We start from the raw sequence: 22586 nt of genomic DNA on the forward strand, positions 1-22586 counted from the left end.
ACAGCATGGCCATTGGCCAGCCATGCTGGCTCAGACGCGGTGCGGATAAGTGTGGCCCAACCCTAATTCAATTTTATGAGAGCTAACGTTAGCCAACGACTCTCCAGTAATGTCCATCTCCAACAATTAAAATACTTTAGACATGTTTTGAGAGCAAACACAGAAAACATGGAAAGACTCATTATACAAGGAATGTTTTAAGGACGAAGATCACGAGGAAGATCCCCAACAATATGGATCGATCAAATTACAGGAAAGCAAAAGACCTATGCGTGAGTTAACAAGTAATTGAACTTCGTAAGTCCTAGGTTTTCACCCAAAGTAATCAGGCGCGTCGAATAATATATAACTTGTACTATTCCGGTGACTTTAAAACAGTACTTCTGGTTGCTTTTCTCAAACCGGAAGTCCTAGGTCAAATTTCTCACCTTTATTACCATCCTTGGATTATATAGGGTGTCAATTTAAAAAGTTGCTACCCCTATAATTTGGTCCCTATAGAAAATCTAAAAATATACAAAAACACGTTAAATTTATTTGTGAGGGGGACATTTTATAGACCAGTTTTCAACTAAATTACACTAACCCTCTAGCGGGGGCGGACACAAGCCCCAAAATCTTTAATGGAAAGGGGGGTTGAGTGATACCTCATTTTAAAGGTCGTTCGATTACCTTTTTAAAAATACCACATATATTATATTTCTTTTCAGTAATTTTAATTTTTTTATAATTAATTTTATTAATTAAATATCGAGTTCAGAACTCCAAAAATTTTTTTGGAGTATTGAACTCCGAATTGAATTTTTTTGGGGTGTTGAAGTATTTAGAATATTTTTTTGAAATATTTTTAAAAAAATCAAGTAAAACCGTAAAGATATTAGGTATAGAGTTCAGAACTCCAAAATTTTTTAGAGTATTGAATCCAAGATTTTTCCAAAAGGATTGAAAAGAAATATAAGGCATGTGGTATTTTTGAAAAGGTAATTTAATGACCTTAAAAATGAGGTATCACTCAACCCCCTTTCCATTAAAGATTTTGGGGGTTGTGTCCGCCCCCGCTATAGGGTTGATGTAATTTAGTTGAAAACTGGTCTACAAAATGTCCCCCTCACAAATAAATTTGACGTGTTTTTGCATATTTTTAGATTTTCTATAGGGACCAAATTATAGGGGATGGCAACTTTTCAAATTGACACACTGTATGTAAGCTTTCATTCGACATCTCATTTGTTATTCTACCTGGTATAGTGACGGAGGAGTTACATTCGCGGTCGAACGAACAGACGGACAGACACCGTAGGTCAAATTTCTCACCTTTAGTATCATCCTTGGATTATAAGCTTTCATTTGACACCTCATTTGTCATTCTACCTGGTATAACGACGGAGGAGTTATATTGGCGGTCATACGGACAGACGGACAGACAACCTAGGTCAAATTTCTCACCTTTAGTACCATCCTTGGATTATTAGCTGTCACTTGACACCTCACTTGTCATTCTACCTGGTATAATGACGGAGGAGTTGTGTTCACAGATGGACAGACAGACGGACGGACAGACGGACGTGCATAATTCAAAGTTTTCACAATTTTTTCAAAATTGGGTGAAAACAAAAGAAATGATCAGAGACAGAGATCTTTCGAGACGGACAATACACGACATCACGTCGACCACTACACTTCTTCCGGGGGGGTATTTCCGTGTTCATTTTTGAAAGATGCACAGAAACGGCGGAGCATATTTGCTTTAAAATACGTGTGCATTTCAAGACGTTTAATTTTGAAATGCGCAGCACTGGTTTGTAAAAGAACTTGGCGCGTAAAATTATCACAAATACATCTTAAATCGTTACGGTATTTTTTATTCTATTAATTTGAACTGTTTATCACAAATAGCTCGTATCTGCAGAATATCAAATTATCATTCGTTGGATCTATGGATACAAAACAATTTTGTTACCAAAGTTTACTTCTTTTTTTCTTTATATATTTTCAAAAAACTCAAAGTATGTAGTACCAAAATATCCTGTCTTAAAGTATACTATTATGATTCGTATACATTTTTTCGTAATGCGCATTTAGTTATTTATGTATCAAGGGCATTAAATAGATGTTTCTACCCTAAGGGCGACAAGCTTATAAACTCGAGGGTCTCTGGCCCGAGAGTTTATATGTTGCTCGAGGGTATGTATAAACATCTAATAATGCACGTGATGCATACAAAACTTTATGTTCTACCGGTTCATTGCATCAATTAAAGTTTTAATTTTATTTTATATTAATCAGAACATTGTATCGCAGCAGGTATTTAGTACCGTTGCTAGGAAAGTTATGTTGGTTAGCAATTTGTTATTAACGTAAACAAAGTTTTTCTATGTGACATTGTCAAAAAAAAAGTCAGAATGCAAGAGAAATTCGACATTTCTGAAGAATTAGTTAAAAAAGCAAAAAAGCGACTGAGAATCTGTTACCGAAAAAATCAAAAGAAACGTACGACAAGGAATACGCTAAATTTCAACAATGGATGGCAGAAAATAATACTGAATGCGTAAATGAAACCGTACTACTGGCATACTTTGGAGACATATACTTTATGCCCGTGCGGACATAAAGTATACGCCCGCTCTGGGAGATAGTATAGTAAAGGCGTACTGCCGTGACAGTATGTCATCCCAAGTTGGGACGAAACAAATGGTCAGTGAGATTAGAACAAAAAGAGATTGCTCAGAAGAGGGTCTAAAAATGAATAACTCTTCTAAGGTGTCAAATAACGTGTGATCCAAAATTATTGTCACCACAGGTGGCTCTGAACGACAGACATAGCTATACAATGCATGTCTATTATTAATTCAGATATACTTTCCAGTTTACGCCAACTTTGGCAGATACTTGTCAGTGTACGTACGTCAACTTAAAAAACACTATAATTAAACATAAAAAGTAGAAGAGGAATCGAAATTTATACAAATTAAAATATTTTGAGATTGGATATCTTTTCAACGTGTTTTCAATCTTGATTATTTGTTTGGAAAAGTGATCATAACAACACTGAATATAGCCGCAGTTGGCCGTGACGTCACACTCCGGCGGTTTTTCCTATTAAAACAAGACATACGTACACGGATAGCTTTGATTCCAATAATTGTGGATCGCTCGTTATAAACACAATGAGAATGATCAGTGAGGTGACTCCAGTTGCGGAATCTGTCTCCGCCCCAAATATTGAGCAATAAGTCATTCCGAGAGTTGAAAACTCTCTGATCCAGTTGTCAAAACCACCTCGCTGAGGCTCAATAGAAAATGATGAGGTTAAAAGAGACCACTTCTTCTTTTTCTTCTTCCTCTTTTTAAGCAATTCTGCTTGTTCATACACTGTACGTTACATTGTCTTCTAATGTTTTCACTCCTCTTTCGATCTCGCAGCGTATTTCCTGTAATTTTTCTTAGTACTCTCATTTCTGTTGTTACCAGTAGTCCTTGTGTTGTGGCTGTATCGGGTGGTCTTGTTTCTGATGGATATGACATTATTGGTCCTACACTGGCTTTATAAATTCTTGATTTCATCTCAGTGTTAATACGAGTATCTTGGTTTCGCCATATAATGTTATTCAGACATTCTTCCAGTCTATTTTTTGCCTTTTGTACTTGATTTTTCACTTCTTTGTTCAAGTCTCCGTAGCTTGACAACATAATTAGAAGGTATTTTATTTCCATTACTTGTTCAATATTGATACCATCATTTCTATTTTACATCTGATTGGTTCTTTATTGATTAGATACTATTGTGTTAGCTTTCTGAGATGAAATTGTCATATTGAATTATTTTGCTCTTATGTTAAACCTGTGGAGTTCTGTAAGTTGTCTGTATTATACAGAAGATGGATTACATCTTTGAGTTTTACTCTATCAAATGCTTTCTTCAAGTCAATCAGACATAGAAATGCTGGTCTATTATACTCTAGTGATTTCTCAGTAATTTGCTTTATGACGAATATTGCATCGGTACACGATATTTCAGTTCTAAAACTCTGTTGTTCATCTGCTAAACTTATCCTCTAATTCATAAGTTCTTGTAGAATTTTAGTTGTAAGTTACCTATAGGTAGTTTTCTGGCTGCTTTTTATCTCCTTTTTTGAATAGTAGAATTAGTTCGCCCGTTCTCAGTTCTTCCGGTATTTTATTGTGTTTTATGATTTTGTTAATTAATGCTGTTAGTTGTTCTGTCATTGCTGCTCCACATAATACCTATTTAATATACATAATACATAATATACATTACATAATTTAATATTTCATTAATTCGTTTGGTATTCCGTCCCTACCTGCAGCTTTTCTGTTCTTCAGCTTTTTAAGTATTTTTCGAACTTTCTGTGTACTTCTGGTACTCCCATTAACATCTTCATTTTTGATAATTTCTGGTGTTTTCTGTTCTAGCGTCATTTGTTCTTCCTCTGCATAGAGATCACCTCTTAGAGGGATATCCCTTTTTAGATAGTCAATCCATGTATTCTTTTCTATGTATTTTGGTTCAATTAGTTTTTTAGTTAGTTCCCGGGGATCTCGAAGATAAAATTACCCTCCCCCGATAAATAATCACTAAAAACCAAGGAACTCTAATGAGCAGACAGGTCATATAGAAATATCACACAATAATTCAGGATAACAGTGGTATACAGAAACCATCATGATACTGAACTAAATCAGACTCAATCAGTCCTGATAACCAACAAACTAAAACAAGCAAGGAATGAGGCTCCTATCGGAAGTCAGTATCAACTTCAACGGTTTCATAAACAACGCTTATCGTTGGTACCCGCTTAGTAAACGATTCTGGTGGTTTTAAAACATCAGCTTTCCTTACGATACCTGTTTGGTTAGATACGATAGTTGAAATTTGTTGAATATTGAGTAAATATTCAGTTTTAAAAGTCAAAGTTTTCATCCTAATAAAAATATTTAAAAATATTTTTAAAATATTTAAGAATATTTTTAAAATATTTAAAAATATTTTTAAAAGATATTTAATTGAAAACTTATTGGACCATTTTCCTGGTAACATCTCCATGGCTTCTAAAAATTGCAAGCCAGATGGATGCTGAAGCGAAGAAGACAAGAGGGAACTTGCAATTCACGACCCCGTTTGTTCAGCGTGGTAAATTCCAACGGAAAATGGACCTATGTTACTCAAAGGAGTAATACTAATATAAAATAAAAATGTATACCATTTTTGTTCAGTTGCAATGCGAAGCCAAAACTGTCTTAATTTTTACTTAATAAAAATGGTATACATTTTTATTCAGTTTTAATTTTAACTTTTTTAGGTTTAAAATCGGAAGTAGTCCCTACAAACCTTAATCACAATAGCAAGCTATCGAACTACAATTCTTCATATAATTCTAGTACAAATTTGGATGGTATATACACAAACGGATATCATAATACAGGTTGTTTTTATTCAAATTCTTTATATGGTAAAATTTCCACATCTACGGTTCGAATAGACCCTGCCATAACCACATTGACTGTCACGCCAACTTCAGAGAATCATATACCTATTAAGCAAGAACCAGCTGACAAAGAATATAAAGGTAAGTTGATAATTTTATATAATTTGTATTATTAATAGTTTATAGTCAAACATAGAAATGTAGTTGTTTCTATATTTGTTCACATATATTTTATATCCACTGTAAAAAATCCTTGAACTAGGATTAGTATATGTATAAGTATACGAGAAAGACATATACTTTCCCTACATTTTAAACAGGCGTTTGACAAACTAAACCGAAGGAAAATGATCCAAGACTTAAAAGAGAGTAAAATAAAGTAATAAAATTATAAGAATGATCGATATGAGAATGCGAGATTCCCAAGCAACAATAGAAACCGGAAGAGAAAGAACAGAAATAATAAAAATAAATAATGGAGTAAGACAAGGAGATGCGCTTCAACTATACTAATTTATTCTATCACTAGACAAGATAATAAAAAACCTGCCAAACGCAGGAACTATAAATAAAAATGCAGTACAAATAATAGAATATGCGGATAACCATAGTAGCAATAGAAAATGGACATTAAAGAAAACCCCCTAAGAAATAGAAAACGAAGCCAAACTGAGAGGAATACTCTGAGATGAGCTAAACTGAGAGGAAGAACTATAACCATAGTAGCAATAGAAAACGGACATTAAAGAAAATCTCCTATGAAATAGAAAACGAAGCCAAACTGAGAGGACTGGAAATAAATAAAAATAAAACAAAATACATGAACGTAAGCAAGAAAAATAAGACACAAATCGTCGGTCTAATGAGCAAATTGCCTAAGTCACAAATTGAAAATTTTACAGGAGAGACAAAAAACTTTTGAACAAAAGTAAAAAATAGAAAATTGCCTAACTCCATGCAATACATAATTGACCAAAATGAGTTAAACAAAATATTTAAACAAACTTTCTACTTATATACTATATCCATATTAATAATAATAATAGTCAAAATATATTTATTTACTTACATTTTCTAACGTTTTCAATCAAAACAACTTCAGAAACACTGAGATAGGCAATATTCTTTTGAATGGGAAAGAACATTTGGACTTCAGCAAAATTCGTTTAGCAAAATTGGCGCGAAATAAAAAAATAATGGCGCTTGTGGGAATTGTCAGGCGGTAGCTTTTACCGTCTACTACTAGATGACACCAAAAAACAATTTTCGGAAAAAATGGACATAGGCAATTTGCTCATTAGACCGACAAAATGACAGAACCGATAATAGACGCACACACTTTCGAAGTGGTTGAAACGTTCAAATATTTGGGAGTAGGTATTACTTAAATGAAGAAAAGAAATATTAGATATCATGAGAAGAATAATAATAATATCGTATGGCACTTTTGCTGGGGAGATCCTTTACGACAGCTAGTAGTCCAGGGTAATAAGGTTTTTTCCTTGACACTTGAACAGCCAGGGTACTGAAGCGTTTTTTCGACAGTAATACCTATAAGAGCAAATTGTAACTATTTCCTGAGTAGGATCTGGCGGCCATTTTTATTTATAAACAGTTAATTGTCAAAAAATGGCATTTTTCACTTTTTTTTCAAATCAATGGAAAACGGGGAAACTTATGGTTTTTTTAGTACAAATATCTTCGAGATTATGGAAAAAGCTTTAAAATGACGTATTACAAAGTTTGATATATACCCTATTCCACGAACATACGCCTGTTTTGGATTATTTCGACAATGAATATTTTACTGTGCAACATAAGAAGAACGAAAGTAAATTGCAAATTACATTGTTGTTTATTGGAATAATTATTAGCGCCATTTACTTTCGTACTTCTTAAGGCGGGTATACATATGCGCTCTGCTCGGTGTGCGAGCCGCTCGCGCGCAGCATATTTGTTAGATTAGTACGTGTTTTCAAGTGGCACACAAACGGCTCGCACACGGCGCACCACGATCTAACTTTTGTCGGCTTTTCAACAAATGCTTTGATAGTTCGCAATACGTATTTGGACGGGTTTGCGAGTGGTTTGTTGGTTTTGGGGCGCCTGAGTTGAATATTTGTTAGTAATGGAGTGTTAGGAAGGAAATATCAAACTTATTAATGTTTACCGTGGAAAGTGAAAATGAGATGATGACATTGAATATATTTAAACATGTTAGCTTGCAACCCCCAACTTGTAACCAACTTGCAACCATCTTGCAACCAATTTGCAACCAACTTGAAACCAATTTGCAACCAACTTACAACCAATTTGCAACCAACTTGCAACCAATTTGTAACCAACTTGCAACCAATTTGCAACCAACTTGCAACCAATTTGCAACCAACTTGCAACCAACTTGCAACCAACTTGCAACTCAACTTGCAACCAATCGGAATGAAAGCAAACACTTCTCGATGAGAATAGGAGAAGCTACTCCCGACGTCGGCCGATATCGGATCTGATCTGATCGGAGAAAAACGGATCCAATGTAGGCACCCACATTTAATACTAATTATCTACAATTACTAAATGTTCGTAAGTTTCCTCTGGATCGCGGAAGGTTCGTCAAAATGAAAAATTTTAACAAATATTAACCGCGCCACGAACGCGCGGCGCTCACACCCAGAATGCCCCATACTCATTTATTCTTAACCTAATTGCAAAAAAGGTCAGAATTGCAAAAAAAATTATTTTCGCAATATCTGTTGTAAAAATTAGTGTACAGCTTTGAAATTTTTGTCAAATAAGGATTCTTTGGTGCTTAATATGTGATAAAAAATTTAAAGCGATTCATTGAATTGTTTAAATTTTATTCAAATTGTTTATTCCAGAGAGCATTTTTTTGCAATAACATAAGTCAGAAGAAAATGACGTTAGAACCATTCCACAGGTGTCAAATGAAATAGCATGAGCTATATTTTCAACTTGGTTTAAAAAAAGTGAATAAAAAATGCATTTATTAGTAATAAATAATGCAAAAGTATCGTAAATCTTTCCTTATAAACTTTTTATTTTGTTATATAAGAAATTATACATATTTATTACAATTTTTTATCAATTATGATATAGATAACATTACTTGGTAGTTGTGCACTTAAAACATGGTAAAAAGTAAATTTTTTTGGAAAAAGTTATTCAAAAAGTTTATAAAGAAAAATTGACGATAATTTTGCATAATTATTTATTACTAATAAATGCATTTTTATTTACTTTTTTAAACCATGTTGAAAATATAGCTCATGCTCTTCCATTTGACACCTGTGGAATGGTTCTAAGGTCACTTTTTTCTGACTTATGTTATTGCAAAAAAAAATGCTCTCTGGGATAAACAATTTGAATACAATTTAAACAATTGAATGAATCGCTTTGAAATTTTTATCACATATTAAGCACCAAAGAACCCCCATTTGACAAAAATTTCACAGCTGTACACTAATTTTTACAACAGTTATTGAGAAAATATTTTTTTTCAATTCCGACTTTTTTTCGCAATTATATTAACAATAAATGAGTATATCAAACTTTGTAATACGTCATTTTAAAGATTTTTCCATAATCTCGAAGATATTTGCACTAAAAAAATCATAAGTTTTAGTGTTTTCCGTTGATTTGAAAAAAAAGGGGAAAATGCCAATTTTTGACAGTTAATTGTTTATAAATAAAAATGGCCGCCAGATTCTACGCAGGAAATAGTTATAATTTGATCCTATAGGTATTACCTGTCGAAAAAACGCTTCAGTACTCTGGCTGCTGAAGTGTCACGAACAGGGTATATTTTTGTCTTATTACCCTGGCCTATAGTGTCGATGCGCACTAGCCCAGGGGATCGAAGGCTTAACGTACCCTCCGAAGCACGGTGAAATGAAATAATGAAAATGTCGTTGTTGGTGCCGAGATTCGAACTCGTGCGCTCTGGTTTATGAGGCCAGTATCTTGCCGCTGAGCTACGGTCATTTACCATAAGAATAATTCAAACAGGAAATAAAGCGTTCTACAGAAATAAAAAATGTTTAGAGATAAAAAGATAAGCGAAACACAAAAATGAAAATCTGCAAAACAACCATTCATAAGCCCAATAGTGATATATGCTTCAGGGACATTTACATTAACAGCAGAAGAGGAAGTAGAACCGAAAGATTTCGAGAGGAAGATTATGAGAAAAATATTGGGAGCAAATACAGAAAACGAAGAGGATGCAAGACAATGGATGAATCACGAAATACAAGAATATATGGGTCAAGAGAACATAGTTAGTCCCTTAAGAGTTATAAAAGAATGGATACCACCAGGTAAGAGAACCAGAGACTGACCTAAACTGAGATGGAAATAACAAGTAGAAGAAAACTTAAGGAATATGGAAATTAGAAATATATATAGGAAAGATAATCAAAGAGATGGAACATGGAGAAAAATAATGGGAACATCGAAGTCACACCAGAAACTGTAAAACCAAACCTAAAATGGGAGGATGCCCACACAAAAAGATCTCGGGAGCGCATAGCTTACACATTACTACAAAATAACTTTTTATTTACTTTTGTGGGATTGGGGGGTTTGCGGAGTTTTCCCAAATTGTACACAGCTGGGCAAAGGTTTACTCAAACTTCTTTTTTGAACTTATACCGGGTGGAAGAAAAAAATGTATTTGTAATGTTAAATTTGAAACATCCTGCGTAGGAAAGACGAGGTATACGTATGGGTATACATCGAAATAGTATTGTACTTCTGTTTTGTGAACATTTTGTTTTTGAATGTCCCTAATATCTTTAGTAGAAATGGATTTGAAGATTTGCCGCCCCTGGGCTATCCACAATTTGTCGCCCTCCCCCCGCCATTTTTTACTATTTTAACAAAATTTGCCATCCCCTGAATTCTGCCACCCTGGGCTATGGTCCATTCAACCCATATGTAAATCCAGCCCTGATCTTTAGAAACGCGAGAAAAGAAAATATACGCTTTTATTCTTTAACATGACGTCTTAACTGAATCAAAACTAAATTAGCAATAAAAAACAGTTGACAATTCTTAAACAGAAAGGCATATAACGATTCTGGTCGACACCTTAAGAGTTATTTATCGACCAAGTGAGCGGTATGCACAGCGCAACATAATAGAGACGAGATTGTTTCATTGAGGCTCTGTGATGTTTAGGGGTGGAATTTATTTGAGAGTAAGAACGGATTTGGTGTCTGCGTGGAGGCTCTTTAAATAGCGAGAGATACATTGCGCAGGTTTTCTTTCTTTGAACACTTTGTTCCTTTCGCACTATGATATGAAATAATTTCATCTTAGCGTATGATAAGACATGGAATCCTCACGTATCGCATGTCGTCAGTTAAAACACATATTATAGAGTAAAACCGTCTAGTTTTTTTGTTATTAAAGATATCATAGAGACTAAAAAAAATAAAATGTTCACAAAATATAAGACTACAACATTATTTCGATGTATACCCACCTCTGTACCGTTTCCTCCGCACAGTAGTGATGTTGAAAAAGTAACTATTCGTTACAAAGTGCTCGTTACTTACGAATACCGAAAGTAACGATTACTATACAGAGAGGCAAATCGTTACTTTGATTACTATGATTACTTCGTTACTTCGTACCAATCGTATCAGAGCTAGTAAAGACTATTATATCTACTTTGATTACTCTGATTACTTCGTTACTTCGTTCCAATCGTCTCAGAGCGAGTAACTACTATTATATCTACTTTTATTACTTTGATTATTTCATACCAATCGTAGCAGAGCGAGTAACGACTATTATATCTACTTTGATTACTCTGATTACTTCGTACTTCGTGAAGGTCGTTATTATATCGAAATACCTATACAAAATACCTACCTACTGAGAAATACGATTCTAGATATGATTACCGGTACTCAAATACAATAGTAACAAAAGTAATCATAATCATAGTAATCAAAGTAACGAATACTGTAAATGATTACTTTATACAAAAGTAACGATTTGTAACCAATACTCGAAAGTAACTATAATCAACAGCACTACCGCACAGGGTGTTTTAAAATTTTTGTTTCAGTTAAAACACATGTTAAACAATAAAACCGTATATTTTCTTTGTTTCTAAAGATATCAGGGATATTCAAAAAACAAAATTTTCACAAAACATAAGACTATAATACGATTTTGATATACCTATACTCACACTTGTACCTTGTCATCCTTACAGGGTGTCTCAAACTTAACATAAGAAAAACATTTCTTTTCTTCCATTCGGTATAAGTACAAAAAATAAGTTTGACTAAATGTTTGCCAAAGTGTGTAAATGCCAAAGGAAAGTCTAAAATAATAAAAAAATAGTAGAATCCGTTCATCTGTTCATGAAAAAATCAACTATGAAAATGAGCATAATTTTAGGTGATGCATAACTTTTGAAACTATGTTTATATAACATATTATATCTGTATTTATCAAAAGTAAAGTATTGAAGGCGATGCATAAACCTGTTGAAATTTATTCACAATAAGGGGTTTAGTTAATAATCGGCTTGTTTCCCAAAGTAAACTTGGATAGACCGGGGTTTTAGATTTAATGAAGCCCTCGGGTGTATCGTAGTCGGAGCCGAAAATTTTAATTGAAACTAATCAATATTAATATAGCTATTAAATGCACCCTTAATCCATTACACTTCTTTATAATACATACAAACTAGGTACACGAGGCACTGCCGTACGCCAAAATATTACTATGACGTAAATTTTGCTGATATGTGTAAACATTATTAATAATTAAACGGACTAAAAAATAAATACAAATTATAATATTATGTACTTATCGATACTACAGATCTTGTGGATGGGCATCAATCTTAACTTTGTTTTTGCATAATAGTCCAAGTAATGAAGCTTAAAATAGGACAAAACCTCGCAATTTTTACAGAATGGATCGATTTGCTTGAAAATTTGAGAATAAGCAATGGATAGTCCAAGGATCAAAATATATATGATGCCTAAAGGCGCTTTTACCATGAGGGTGGTTGTCACCCCATCTCGGGGGTGGAAATTGTTGATTATATTTTGACCGCAAAAGTTGGTAAAACCATTCATTCTAAGCAAAAAACGTCTTATACATTTTTTCGATAAAATTAATAATTTTCGATTTATTCGCTATCGAAAGTGTTAGTTTTATATCGAAAAAACCAATGTTTTTAATAAGTTTTCTGCTAATAACTCCAAAAGTTTTCGTTGTATCAAAACAACTTCACTTAACAAAAATGTACCTTTTTAAAAATAAATAACAAATAAATAACAAATCCATTTTTTTTATTTCCTTTAAGACCAATAGTAATCGAGATATATTTTATTATGTTAACTCTTCTTCGTTAAATGCTAAATATTGTAGTTTCAAAGTCAAAAGACGGGAAAACTATGCATTTTTCGAGGATAACTTGTTTAAACTAATTTAAAGTATTTAAAAATATCTATCTTCAGATATAAAAAAAAGTCTCTAGCTTAAAAATTAAGTGACTTATAATGAAAAGAATGTCAGTTCCTATTTTTTCAGCGAAAAAGTGATCGGAAGCAACCTCCTAATCACCACCCTGATTAAAATTAGCCGTTGACCTTATTTGGTCTTTTTTATTTATGTATTATTAATAGAATCTAGAAGTTTGACCGGCTTAGAATGATTATTTTTTTAAAAAATGGAGTTAAAAGCGAATAACGAATTTTTGTAGTTTGGAAAAAAGTGGCTTTTTCTTCAGAATGGAAAGATTAGAATCAAAGATTCGAAAAAATATTTCAATATGAAATTGTAGCCTATTTAATTCCCAAGAACTTTGTTTGCAAAAATTTTTTTCTACGGTAAAAATTGAGTGAGCTATTGACAGTTAAACTTGTAATAACATGCAAAAACCACCTTTACCAACCCTTTCAAAGTCAATTTCTTTTTGCAACTGAGGATTTTAAAAAGATTTAATATTAATAGGCATATAAATCTTATAAAAACCTACAAAATTCTTTTTACCAAACTTTCTAAGATAAAAAATAAAAAAGTTACGCTTAAAAAATCAATATATTTTTTTGAAAAAATAAGGAGAAATTCAATTGGAAGCATAATAATGTAAGTTAGCGGTGTTTTTAGCCATTGGCCTTATTCATTCTTCTTTATTTATGTATTATTAATAGATTTTAGAAGTTTTACTGGCTTAGAATGATTAGTTTTTAAAAAATTGGAGCTAAAAGCGAATATCGAATTCTTGTAGTTTGGTAAAAAATGCCATTTTCTTCAGAATAGAAAGATGAGCATCAGAGATATGAAAAATGTTTAAATATGAAATTGTGGGTTATTTAATGCCCAAGAACTTGGTTTGAAAAAATTTTTTCTACGGCAAAAATTTAGTGAATCGTAAATGAGTATTATCGAAAAACATTTATTTTTTCGATATAAAACTAACACTTTCGATAGCGAATAAATCGAAAATTATTAATTTTATCAAAAAAATGTATAGAACATTTTTTGCTTAGAATGAATGTTTTTATCAACTTTTGCGGTCAAAATATAATAAAAAATTTCCACCCCCGAGATGGGGTGGCAACCACCCCCATGATAAAAGCGCCTTTCGGCATCATATAGATTTTGATCCTTGGCCTATCCACTACTTATTCTCAAATTTTCAAGCAAATCGATCCATTCTGTTAAAATTGCGAGGTGAAAAGCTTCGGTTCCTGGACTATAATGACATGTAATTTAGACGGCGCGATAAATGCGAGCAATTTATCGTAACGATCTAGTTGTTTAAATTTATCGTCGTGTGTAAACTGTACATTGCAGCGATATCACTGGTTTAGACGCTGCGATAAATGCGAGCAATTTATTGTAACGATCGAATTTTTTCAATTTTTAATCAATCGCGACAATATATCGCAGCGTCTAAAGAAGCTTAAAAAATCAATAAATCGTAGCAATTTATCGTCACAATAAAATGCTCGCATTTATCGCGGCGTCTAAAGAGCTGCTATATAACTACACAAAATGATGGCAGTTAATGAGTTATTAAAATGTGTTAAATTTCAAACAGATCGACCAAATAGTTTGTAAGTTATTTTATTTGTTTATTCCAGAGACACAGAGGGCCACTATTTACACGCATTTACTTGCCCTAGTCGATCTAGAATCTAGAGGTATTTTGTAAATCTCAATCGATTCTTTGAGACTTCTTTTTAAAAGTGTATTATAGTTATTAAGGTACCAAGGGTATTAAATATAAGGATAATAACGCTTGAGGTCAATGGTGTATAGACCGAGAGCCTTCGGCCCGAGGTATATACGTTGACCGAAAGCGTTATTATTATAATACCCGTGGTGCCTTTAACGTTTAATGTCCGACTAAATTATTCTTTATATGCAAAAAATTTGAATGAATTTTGAATTAATTAGTTTTTAAATAAGTACATTTACCAGAAACAGTCGTAACGTAATAGGGAACTTGCACATTTTTTTTATTACATAATAATGTTCAGTTTTGTTTAAAAATGAGATTTCCAAAAGTTCACGCTTCAAAAATTCGTAATAACTTAGAAATAAGTACATATTTAAAGTCTTCTGTGGTATAAAATAGTTCAAATGACCCGTGACGTCACATAGTTTTACATTAGTTATTATTATGGTTATATTTTGCTGTGTCTAGGTACACGCTAACGTGTACGCAAAAGTTAGGTACACGCGAATTAAACTTCATCAAGCCAGTGACGTCATTATTTAGCGTGCGCAGTGACTGTATATAATATTTTGGTACATGCTATTTTGATATGTTTAGTGTTTGTTTGATAGAAAAATATTTGTCAAGGGAAGGGAAGCAGAACTATTCAGATGTTTCAAACTTAATTGTAATAAATCAATGTATATATAAAATTATATATTTAGGTTAGCAAAATAAATATATGTATTTAGTTGACATGACACGTACAAAATATTGTTAAAATAATTTTTATACGTAAGTTAATTATTATAATCAACTATTCTAAATGGGAAATAAGCCACAATTTAACTAAAAAAATGATTTTATTAACGTTTCGACGTCCAAATCGGATGTCATTTTCAAAATACAAATATTAGTCAGATTAAATAAATTATTAGAAAAAGTTTTTTACTAAGAAACAACATTTTTGTTTAATTTATTAATATTTTGTATTTTGACAACGACGTCCGATTTAGACGTCGAAACGTTAATAAAATCATTTTTTTTTAGTTAAATTGGAAATAGCTTCAGAACAAGTTAAATATTATTGTGAAAGCTTTAGGTCTTCCTTTTATTTTAATTTTGGACGGTAATAGTATTTCACTTATAACTAAAAACATATATATTAATTTATAGTCTCTTAACTTTTTCATACTGTTTTAAAATGTTAAACTAATTAAAACAACTAAATAATTGTCCACATTGCATAGTTAATTTAAAAACAAACACTAAACAAATAAAAAATAAGAAATCTCTTTACTAATAAATATTAAAATTAAAGTGTAAACACAACTCCACCTCCACAACCTCCACCTACTTGGGTATTTGGCCAGATCGTCGTCGGGGAATAAAGGGAAAATATGTATATTCTAATGACATTTATCGTATGTCGTTGTAATAATATATACCAGTTTGTTGAGATTGGAGTTTGATATAGTTTTTGAAGGAAAGGAAAGAAGGTTTACTGTTGAAAATAAAACCATTTTGTAAAAGTGCAAATTTTCTATGAATAGTTCAAACGATCAAAATCACTTTTAACGTCACATAACTGTATTTTTACTGACGTTTATAATGTCTAATTTAAAATTATATAAACAATTGGTGTAGAATGAAAACATACAACGTTGTGACGTCACGACGCGTTTTGGAGTGGCTGGTATAAGTTGAATTTTTAGTCGTCTTTAGGGGCCAAACGAAAGACAAACAAAACTTTTTTATTTTTGATACAGGTTCTAAATTATGTTCTGTTGTGATTTATAACATTTTTTTAGAATTTAAAATTTTATGTAAGTTCCCTATTGTGGTAACCATAGTTTTACTTAGAGTTTTATTTGTCAACATGACAGTATTTAACTCGTTATTTAAATTTAATAGGCCCTAGGGCGTTATTTTTTAATAACACGCCCTTGGGCGTTATATCGTACTTAATAGACTTCGAAATAATGTCATTATTTGTCAAATAATAGACCAGTCGGACATTAAAATAATCTTCAACTTTTTATTAAATTTGTTATTAAAAGACAGTTTGAAAAGGGCGGACTTTTTAGCTTATAAACGTTTATTGCGTTTATATTACCTTTGACATATTTTATGTCACACGATTGTAAGTAGGCTCAATAAGAGGCCCGTGAAAAAAAACACTTTTCTACGAGCGTGCAAAAATGTCTACTTTCGCGCACGCATTTTAGTTTAGAAAGTTTCACTTTTCCGCACGCGTGTTAATTTAGATATGTTAATATGGCCTTAAAGTAATTATAATACATGCAATAAACTAACATTTAGATATTATTTACTAATTTATTTCAAATATATCTTATTGTGTTCCTGTTTTAATGAAATTAACGCGACAATTCGATGAAATAAAATTATTTTGACATAATATTCGAAAGTCAAATCGGTAGACAATAACAGTCGTTTTGAATCATCGTCATGGAAACCAAGATCGTCGTCATGCTAACTAATTATATTGAAAGTTTGGTTTTGACAACCTTGTCAAAGAATTAATTTGTGTATGTATTTTCATATTAATTAAATTAATTGATTAAGATTTGGAAATTTTTTAAAGACTCTTAGAAAAAATATTGTTCCTAACTCTTGCAGAAAGTCTCTTTTCCGCACTCGACTGCTTGCCGAACTCCCGCTTCGCGTCGTTCGGCAAACTGCAGTCGCGTGCGGAAAAGAATGACTTTCTGCACTTGTTAGGAAAATAACTATTTAAAAAAAAACAAAACTTTATTTGGCCAATAGAAAACAAGACAGCATTGTTTTTCTTAAATTCATATTCACATTGTTTATTAACATTAAGAGCTGAAAGTTGAAAGGATCTAAATTGTATGGTGCAACTTAGATATAGATGCAATATACAGTGAAGTAGGAAAAAGTTATAACCCGCTAAAATGATGACCTACTTGTGAAAAATCAATATCTGCAATATCTCGGCTTATTTATTCTTATTGGTCATGGAAGGTTCTGTCTTTGTTTATGAAAGTTTGTTTTTTCACCAGCTTTTTATTGAGCCTAGCTACTTGAAAATGTTACTGATGACTGTGACCGTGAAAGTACATAGTGATAATGAGAACAATGTATGTGATGAGGCATATGAATCTAATGAAGATTGCTCACCTAAACTTTTGACTCAAGAAGAATTAAATTATTTAGTTAGAGATTTAAATCTCCCAAAGAACACTGCAGAAGTTCTTAGATGACTTGAATCCTGGTTAAAATAAAAAAGAATGTGTGTGTACTTTGTACGCACGTAAGAAGTTATACTTCTATTATATGATTTCTTAAAAATAAATATACTTTAAACAGTTTGTTTTAATTTTTTTAAACACCAAACTAATTTTGTGCTTACCGCTTTCAAAAAAATAAAAAAAAGTATAGGATTGCACTGGATTCGAACTCAAGACCTCTCGATCTCTGGCCGAATGCTATACCAAATACGCTACGAGGACTGTCTGTATCGGTTCGAACGTACCTAATGACAATTCACGGTAACAAACAGACAAGGTGATGTATAATAAATATACAATAAAATGTTTTAATAATACTCATCTTACTTCTGAGGAAGACAAATCCAAAGACACAAAAATTATAATAAATATTTACTAAAAACACTAATATATTCTTTTCACACCTTTTCTTGCACTTATATATTTATATATAACTAGACAGATTTAGCAACTAAACGCCATACTGACTGTGTGCGCATGCGCGCAGTAATATGAAATGTTACTCTCAATCGCGCCTAAAGAAGTATAACTTCAAAAATTTTGCAAACTGACTATAAACCCACTGAAGTGAAATTCTTTATAGATTCATCAAAAGCTAGTTTGAATGTCCTTTTACGGAATGGAAAAAATATGATTCAATTGCAATAGCTCACTGCATTCAATTAAAATAAACATACGACAATATGAAAATTTTCTTGGAAAATATTGAATACTAGAAGAACAACTGGTTAATTTGTGGAAATTTGAAATTCATCGGTATTATCCTAGGTCTGCAAAGTGGATTTACTAAATTGCCTTTTTTCTTTGTGAATGGGATAGCAGAGATAGGTCCAACCACTATATAATGAAATTTTGGAAACGGAGAACTCAGTTGACAACAAGTTCAAAAGCAGTCCATTATTAAACCACAAATACAGTAGAGTCCACGAGTTTTTACCAGTGCGTCATCATTTAAAGCATCGAAATAAGTCGGAAATTTACTAAACGCAACAGCAAGTGACAGAAAGTGGGTAGGTATTATTTCGATCACGGGTTATAATATAAAATTTGACATTATCAAATAAATATAATGTGAAACTTAAGTTTTGCTTTAAAATTTTGGAGCATAATTACAGCTACATTTGAAGTAGCTTACTAAATACTTTTATTATCATTGATTAATAAACAAATACACAATTTATAAAAAAATTCAATAATATATTAATAATATTTTCTTTTTGTTATTTTATGCACTTTGGCGGAACATTAAACACAAGCATTCCTTAACTGTGTCAATAAGGCTAGCTTTGTACGTTGTCAAAATTTATCGTAAAATAACATAAACTTATCATCAAATTTCTAACTCCAATATAAAATTAGTTGTGAAAACAACTGTTTGTATACTATACAAAACTTCAAAATGCAAAAATTCGACAAAATAACAGCAAAAAAAATCAACAAACTGACAGCCACAACAGTAAATAAACCAAAACGTCAGAAATTGTACTTAAAATGTGTGAAAACATCCCCAATCGTCTTTCTTTGTGCCTATCTCTTGTCAGTGCACTGAGTCTAGATCGTTCATAAAAATAACATGTGTTTTTACTTAATAACAGGCAGCACCTGGTTTGTCATTAATTTCATGTGTGGAAGAGAAACGATGCTAGATAATAAGTATGCGTTTTATCTCGCCAGGTATTAATGACGCACGGGTAAAGACTCGTGGACTCAACTGTATGATCTGCTTCCACCTCTACATATTAAACTGGGTTTAATGAAACAATAATTCGTAACAGCGTTGAATCAGGATAAACCATGTTTCCAGTATTTGGGTAATAAGTTTCCTAAGATAACTTCTCAAAAAATTGAATTGAATGAAAAAATGCTGGAATTTTGAGGGTCGTTAAATTCGCCAACTAATGATTTACACTCAAAATTAGATGAATACTATGGAAAAATGCATGAAGGGTCTTCAAACCAGTTGTTAAGGGGTTTAAATAGTTTAATCCCTATTACAAAGAAGTAAATGGCTTATTAAGAAGTTTTGAAATCCTAGGTTGTCTTATGAGTGTAAAACTTCATTTTCTTTACTTAAAACTGGACTAAGTATTTCCCCGATAATTTGGGAAATTCCAGCGAAGAACAGAGGAAGAGATTTTATTAAGATATTAAATTAATGGAGCAACGTTATTAAGGCAGGTGGAATACTACTGATGGCTGACTACCTCTGGAACCTCAAAAGAGGCTGTAATCCAGAGGAATCTACAGCTAGAAACTCAAAAAAATAGGAAGTTTCTTTTAACCTAATGACTATTAGTAACATTATATTGATTTGTGTGTAATGGATGTACCTAGGGGTTAAAATTGAATACGCTTTTAACTTTTAACTAATAATTTTTTTTATTTTCTTCGTCTTAATATTTTCATTTACTAAGCATAGCAACTATAGCAGACCTGTCTGTTCGTACAAAAGTTAGATGGCGATTTCTGAAAAATATGTAGGTACCGGGTGTCCCAATAAGAATGGCTCTCGGCCATATATCAGGAACCGTTTATAGTACAGCTTTGAGAAAAAATATTTATAACAAAAGTTGCCTCGGGAAAAGCCTGAAAATTATTTTCATAATTGTAGGTCCACCGCTAGAGGGCGTACTTAAATATCAAAAATTTAAAAATCAAAATTTTACAAAATTTACCTAATGAAGGGGCAATGGAAATCCAATCGTCGTATTTTTCATGAAATTCTGCTCATATTTGATTTCACAAGTTTAAGTCTACCTTTGCAAATAAGAGGTGGGGGTGAGTGGGAACCTTTTTATGAAAAAATGGCTGTAGCTCCGGTTCTACTAAATCGAATTTTGCATACTTGGTCTTGTTGAAAACAGCTCTTTTTCGTCAATGTAAATGTCTTATTTTCGAAATAGATTAATAAGTAATATGCAAGCTAGGAGGCGTTATTTAATTATTTTCAGAAATCAAGTTTTCTTTGGAAAATAGCAAATACAAGTATGTATTTTAAATCCTGTATTACAAAATTAGACCAAAGTAGCAACATAATACCGAAAACCGCATGTCGATACTTTTTTTTCTATCTGAGATATCTTAAGAAATGTGTAAATTTTAAACATAACTGTTACTGTCACCGGTAAACGAGATTAAGGAAAAGTAGTGTGTGCTATGGAAAAAACAAATAAATATTTTCCAGATGTAAACGTATATAAATAATTAAAACAACAATAAGACAAAAAACACTATAAAATATAACAAAGAAATAAAAGCAAGTACTTAATTAGTCTTAGTGACTGCCTAAACGTTCAAATTGTTGCTCATCATTTTCGATGCAAGCATTACATTGAATAGCAACAGATTTAACTGTTTTAGACTGTTATTTATGGGGACAGACTAAAAGAATCTAGAGAATACCAAACGCCATTCAAAGCATTGCGAAAGCAGAAATTGAGACTACTGTTCAATCTACTCTTGATAGAGTAAATTCTTGCATCGAAAATGATGGGCAACAATTTTAACATTGAGGTCGTCACTAAGTCTAATAAGTAAGTAGTTGCTTTTATTTCTTTGTTATATTTTATAGTGTTGTTTGTCTTATTGTTGTTTTAATTAATTATATACGTTTAGATCTGGAAAATGTTTTTTTGTTTTTTCCATAGCACACTACTTTTCCTTAACTTCGTTTACCGGTGACATTAACAGTAGTTGTTTAAAATTTACACGTTTCTTAAGATATCTCGAGATAGAAAAAAGGTATCGACATGCGGTTTTCTGTATTATGTTGCTAATTTGGTCTAATTTTTTAATACCTACAGGATTAAAAATGCATACTTCTATTTAATATTCTCCAAAGAAAACTAGAAAATATAATATTCTCCAAAGAAAATAATTAAATAACGCCTACTAGCTGGCATATTACTTATTAGTCTATTTCGAAAATACGACTCTTACATTGACGAAATAGAGCTGTTTTCAACAAGACCAAGTATGCAAAATTCTATTTAGCAGAACCGAACTTACAGCCATTTTTTCATAAGAAGGTTCCCACTTACCCCACTTGCTCTTACTTGCAAAGGTAGACTTAAACTTGTGAAATTAAATATGCGCAGAATTTTATGAAGAATACGATGATTGGATTTTCAGTGCCCTTTCATTAGGTAGATTTTGTAAAATTTTGATTTTTTAATTTTTGATATTCAATTACGTCCTCTAGCGGTGGACCTATAATTACGAAAATAATTTTCAGGCTTTTCCCGAGGCAACTTCTGTTATAAATATTTTTTTCTCAAAGCTGTACTATAAACGGTTCCTGAGATAAAGCCAAGGGCCATTCTTATTGGGACACCCGGTACGTGATAGGGAAAATCCTATGGCAGTTTGAGAATGAACACTGCAATGGAGTTCTAAACACCTTTCACTTCTCAGTTATGGTCAATCTTTTTGTAGCACTGTCTTGTTGTACTTTTAGTTCCTACTGAAGTAGTAGTGTTTGTAAAATTAAGTGGGAACTAAAGGAGAGACCAATGTACACAACTAATGATAATTACACAAAATAGTAGATTATACCACGAGTCAATAATGATGGCTATTATTCCCGAGGAATATTTACGAACCGAGCCGCGTTAGCGGCGAGGGAGTAACATTCCGAGGGAATGAGAGCCATTA

At 32.2% G+C, this 22586-nt stretch overlaps 1 protein-coding gene across 4 annotated transcripts in view; it reads left to right on the top strand.

The window, feature by feature from the left end:
- LOC114334693 (protein c-ets-2-B-like) overlaps positions 1-22586 on the top strand; it is a 168443-nt gene that overhangs the window by 114840 nt on the left and 31017 nt on the right. For all 4 annotated transcript variants that reach the window (XM_050643940.1, XM_050643941.1, XM_050643943.1 and 1 more), the window contains exon 5: positions 5322-5588. In XM_050643940.1, coding sequence (XP_050499897.1) covers positions 5322-5588 — 267 coding nt within the window. The remainder of the gene's footprint in view (positions 1-5321; positions 5589-22586) is intronic.

Source organism: Diabrotica virgifera, chromosome 2 (assembly GCF_917563875.1).
Source record: "Diabrotica virgifera virgifera chromosome 2, PGI_DIABVI_V3a".
Taxonomy (NCBI): Eukaryota; Metazoa; Arthropoda; class Insecta; order Coleoptera; family Chrysomelidae; genus Diabrotica; species Diabrotica virgifera.